Source organism: Athene noctua, chromosome 10 (genome assembly GCF_965140245.1).
Source record: "Athene noctua chromosome 10, bAthNoc1.hap1.1, whole genome shotgun sequence".
Taxonomy (NCBI): Eukaryota; Metazoa; Chordata; class Aves; order Strigiformes; family Strigidae; genus Athene; species Athene noctua.
Genome location: NC_134046.1, coordinates 822970 through 828372, shown reverse-complemented (window position 1 = coordinate 828372; position 5403 = coordinate 822970). Strand labels below are relative to the sequence as shown.

Genomic DNA, 5403 nt, shown 5'->3' with positions numbered 1-5403 from the left:
AACAGTTGCCCACTTGATATGTTCAAGTTGTTGGCTGTAATTGCTAAAATTAGCAGGTCTGCATAGAGCAAAGGTCAGTCGGTTAATATTGTGATTTAGTATTTTATGAAGTAATTCCAAATGCTTTTATGTATGTTTTTGTTTTTGCAGCCTAAGCCCACATTAAAGTAGTTGTGGGGCCTGCTAATAAAATAATGCCTCAGCCTCTGTGCGCAGGCGGCGCTGCTGGAGCCGCCTCCGCTCCCGGCTCCTCCCGGGGCCGCGCTGGGCCTCAGCGCTGCAGGCCCCCGCGAAGCTGCAAACTGCCCCCGGCGTGATGTGCTGGGGCACGGAGTGAGCCCGTAGCGCCCAGCAGGGCTGGAAGGACCAGGGATGGTTTCCGTCGGAAAGGCTCTGCCGCTGGAGGCGGATCGAGTGCACGTGCGAGGGCGTGCAAGCACCTGCAGCCACGAACACGCCTGACAGACACCACTGACCAGGCAAGGTCCCAGAAGGCAGCTTTGCAGAGGGAAGGTGCTTGTCTGGAAGAGGAACAGAGAGCTGGAACGGGGCAGGGCAAAGGCTCCTGGGTTGTGCTGTGGCTGGACATCTGGTGCTGCTCCCTCCGGCACTGCAGCTCCTAAATGGCATGAGAAAAAGCTTTAAAGAACTCCTTGGAGGTGTCATTATTAGTCTGATCCCATGTCCTGGGACAAGCAAGAGTTTTCTCCCAAGGCGAGGTTGCTTGGGTTCGTTTATCTTTCTCTGTGGCAAAGCAGGGGAAGGTCCAACCATTCCCGCAGGTGGTCTGGGCTCACCTGGCAGATTTCTCGCTATTGGGTTTCTCACTAACGCAGCCTGGCCTGCTCTCTTACCACCATACCTTCACAGTTGTCCTTTTTTAAAAGAAAAAAATCTCAGATCTTTTGTTTACAGAAAGTGCCGCGAGGTGTTTTGTGGTCTGCAGCACGCGGGGAGATGTGGGAGAGGAGCTGCCGGTTCTCCTGGACTCGACGCTGACCGGTGAGGGGGCCCTTCCCCGTCTACGTTCCTGTATTGGAACAGCAGGTTTGGGGACGTGCGGGTGCCAGAGGTGCCCCAGGAGCTTGCTGCTGCTGCAGGAGGCCGTGGCAACACTGACCCAGCCGTGGGAGAAGCAAGTGCTTGCTCTTAGCTGCTGCCTTAGATACTGATACGAGAGAGGGAGCTGCTGACCCAAGGCAGGACGGGTCGAAGGTGTGTGCAGACCTGCGTATCGTGTAGACCTGTGTATCTTGATCCCACATCAAGAAATATTATGTGCATACATAAAAATAGCCCATTAGAGACAACAGCGAAGCAAAGTTTTAGCCCTAGCAAGCTGAAACCTGGAGGACCTGGGAATTCAACTCTGGTCCAGATTTCAGAACAGTTATTTTGATCGAAGACCATTTCACTTCCCGATTCAGAACGTGCAGTTTGGTTTTTTGTTGTTTGGGCTTTTTTGTTCGTGGCTTTTATTTTTTCCTTGGACTTTCTCCAAAGTAGCATAAGGTAAATTCAAGAAGCTCTCTCACATGAACGTGGTGTTTGCAGAGAGAGTGTTGGTAGAAATATTTTACTTATGTTTGCTCTGACCAAAATCATCTTTCTGTACCAAGCCCCGTAAATCTTTGCAGTCCTGAGTCCCAGTGCCTGCAGCACTGCTGGTGGCTCCCAGACTGTGGAGGAGCAGCAAACGCAGTTTGTCCCTGCACCGAGGTTTCTCCTGCTCCTATCACCGCTGTCCCCCCTCTGTGAACCCACCTTGCATTTCACCTTCTACTTCCCTCCTAGTGCTGTGTCTTTTTTCACTGGGAGAGGGACTCAAAGGGACTTCACAGCCCTTGACATAACAAATACAGTTTGGGTCTGTTTTTCCAAGCTGGGCATGGCATCAGCTGCTAAGGAAGGTGATTTAAGCTGCATTTTTCTTTTCAGATTAAAAAGTTTTGATTAAGGGGTCACAGTGTTCTGCCTAATTTAACTGACTGCTTAATGTTCCCAGTCCTTTACTAGCATCACTACCTCACAGTCTCCTTCAAAGCATGGGAGTCTGTTATTCCCATTTTGCAGCAGAGGAAACAGATGCAAAGACCTGCCCAAATACAGGCAGCAATTGCAATCTGGATTAGAGTGGAAATGTCCCTGAAAGCGAGTTCCAGTCTCCAGGGAGACATCAGTGGGTAGGGCAAGCTGGGAAACTCGAGGGGATGTAGCGTGGGACCGAAAAGAAGAGGCGTGTAAGATTTTAAACGCCTAAGGTGATCTGGCCAAGCAAGAAACAAGGCTCAGCAGTTCATGTCAGCACAGGGGAGGGCGGAAACGTGGGGAGTGCGTTCCTTAGCTCAGTGGAGGACGAAAGCAGCACGCTGGCAGGCTGTGCAAGAAATGCATTGTGAGCTGCTCTTGCAGCTGTGAGCAAGACAATAAGGATGGTAAAGCACCATCTAATTCCCCGCACCCAGCCTTGCACAAAGAGGGAGCTAAACTCAGCCCCCTGGAATCTGTTTGCTCATGGCTTGAATTTAGCTCTTTTTGTTTGAACAGCTCCAAGCAGAAAGAGACCATAGGTTGTCCCAGTCCCAGAGCCAAATTCACCTTCTCTCTGCTCCCTTTCAGCCCCCAAGCTGTGCAGGGCTTCCAGCAGGGTCTCCGCTCACAATTCGCAGGGCATTCTCAGGAAAGCCCCCATTATTTCCTTCTGCAGTCTGAGGAATGACATTTTCTTCCTTTCTTTGTGTTTTCCTATGCCAGTCCCTCTCCTCTAGTCTCTGCATCACCCACTGAACCCCCCCCCCCCCACCTTCTTGCCCGTGTACCAGAACTTTTCCAATGAATGTGCATCTTTCCACGCACTGAAGGTGTGTGAGCGTGTTCCACACCCAGCCTCAGGGTTGTGTATGAGGGTCAGGCAAGTCTTTATTCTTCCAGCTGGCAGACCTCAATGCTGGCATTTCAAGGAGTGGGAAGAGGACCTATAGCTTGTCATAGAGCTCTCCTACCTGTCCACCAGCCAGCCTGTCTCCTCTTGCTGCGTTAATCAGCTGGATTTCTTTGGCAAACTAGCAAGGTTGCTCCCACATGTATCTGCTATCCCTATTTACTGAGCAAGCACTATCGCCTTACACAGGGTCAGTGGAGTCCCACTCCTTGGTTTAGCGTAACTCTGTCTCTTTACCCGTGAAGTCTTTGTTCCCAACCATTGAGGAGTCTACATCAGTTGTGTCATGAACTCAGCATTTATTACTACTGCTTTGAGTAGATCCCGTCCGCGGACCAACGAGAGCATGTCCCACAGGTGCAGTTAATGCTTGTGCTGGGGACATCATAATTTCAGGTGTTCTTTCCCGTTTATTGTCACAGACTTCAGCTGGCCATCTTCTTCCACTTCTATGATCTCCTGCCCGTTTTGGTGATCCTTTTGCCGTTGATCACCTCAGTGGTGGTTGATGCTGATCTGGCACTGTGTGGCCCAGCTGTGGCCTCAGCAAAGGAGAAGGTGGGCTGCCCACCGGGGCTGAATGAACTCCGTGGCATAAATGGCTCCATAAATTCAGAAAACCAGCTGGAGCTTCTTCCACTTCTGCTGTGCCAGTTTTCACCATTGCTTCTGATGTTTTCTGAGGGGTACCAGAAAGCATATACAGAGGGATCCATGCCTCCAAAGATCTCCCTAGAGATGTCCTCGAGGTCATGCAATACGTAAGAGGACTCAAAGAAGCTGTCACGACGCTGCGTGGCGTGCCCTCTGTGGGATCTGCTCCCCTTAACCGACCTGTCGTAGCACAGTCGTTTCTGAGGGTCAGACAAAACCTTGTATGCCTCAGCAACTGCTTTAAATTTCTTTTCAGCTTCCTCCTTGTTGCCGGGATTCTTATCAGGATGCCATTTTAGTGCCAGTTTGTGGTAGGATTTCTTAACATCGTCCTGTGAGGCACTTTTTTGCAGTCCAAGGACTTTGTAATAATCCACCATCTCAGAGGAAAGGTGAGGCTGCTTGGAAGATGCCTGGTACCTCTCTCCCACCAGGGACCTGAAGCCCGGGGCTGAGCAGTGTGCAGACTCCTGGAGCCCTGATGCCGCTGCGCTCCTCTGGAGTGGGAGATGCTCAGTTCCTCCCTCGCTCTGCTCTGTCCTTCTGAATCCCAAGGCCACACAGCGCTGCCTGGCAAGGTCCTTGGATTCTTTACAGCCTGTTGTTCACAAATGGTGAGACTGTGACCTCAGAGGGGGCTCAGCCAATCAGTGCTCAGCTGACCTGGCTTCATTCTAGGTCGGAGTTGGCTGTCGCTGGCCTTACGGTTTTAAAGGTAGATCCTACAGGGGACGTAGTTGCCTGCTGTAGCTGTAATGTCACAGCTGTGACGTCTGACTTTGTCAGGTTGTGTTTCGCCTGTACCTGCACGAGGGTGGGATTGTCAGAGAGTGGGTTTGTGTGCAGTCCAGGGAAGCGTGGTGTGGTGATGTCGTATCGCCCCTGCCAGGCATACAAAAACAGCTATAGGAGAGCTGCTTGCAGTTTGGCTTTCCACACTTTGGGAAAAGCATTGATAAATTGGAGAAGGCTCCAGGAAGAGGCATAAAATGTGATTAAGGGTTTGGGAAATACTCTTTGGAGGCAGCTACTCAGGGAAAGTGTCTTAGTATTGAGAGGAGGTTCAGTGCCAGCTTCGCCATAGTCTGTAAGAACCCACATGGGAACAGAAATTCAATGGCACAGGGATCCTCAGGCTCCCAGACAAAGCAGTTGGAAGGTGGCACTAGCCAAAGTCAAACTCCAGATACGTGGCACATCCTTCATTATGAAGGTATTGAGTCACTGGAACCTCCTCGTGTGGGTATTTTCACCCAGTGTTGGGCCCTTTATGCTAAAATCATGAGTAGGTGATCATCATGGTCTCTTCTGAGTTTATAGCCAAACTGAACTCTTCTGGAAGAGCTTAGCTCTCATGTTGGTGCCAACAGAAATGCCAGAATGAAGCTCATTAGCAACCTTAGCCTCTTTGCTATGTGATTTTTTGGGTATCTGTCCTAAGGTAGATGCATGTATGACAGGATACCACATGAACTCAACACAGACAAGTTCAGCCTGAGATGCTGAACTTTGATGATCCAGTCTGGGATTATCCTGCATCTGTTTCTTTTCCCTGGATTTGCCATTCCTGTGGGAAATGCAATATCCTCACAGGCAATCCTTGCATGAAGGAGGTCTCCAAGGAAGTGCTAGGAACGAGAACTCATCTGTCTGTAACACGCTGTCGTAAACACCTACTAATGGCAGCATGTGTTGCAGATCTCTGCCCTCGTTTCCATTATCCCACACTTTGGGAAGGAATCAAGAGCCGGCCAGACCAAAGAGCATGTGTGCAGCGTATGAGCTGGCTGCTGTCCTAACATACATCA

At 50.5% G+C, this 5403-nt stretch overlaps 1 protein-coding gene across 1 annotated transcript; it reads right to left on the bottom strand.

Moving 5' to 3' along the window:
* Positions 1–3325: 3325 nt before the first annotated feature.
* On the bottom strand, positions 3326–3975 carry DNAJB8 (DnaJ heat shock protein family (Hsp40) member B8). The gene is given in 2 exon segments (XM_074914594.1): positions 3326–3411; positions 3414–3975. Coding segments are annotated over 2 exon segments (648 nt in total).
* Positions 3976–5403: the final 1428 nt, after the last annotated feature.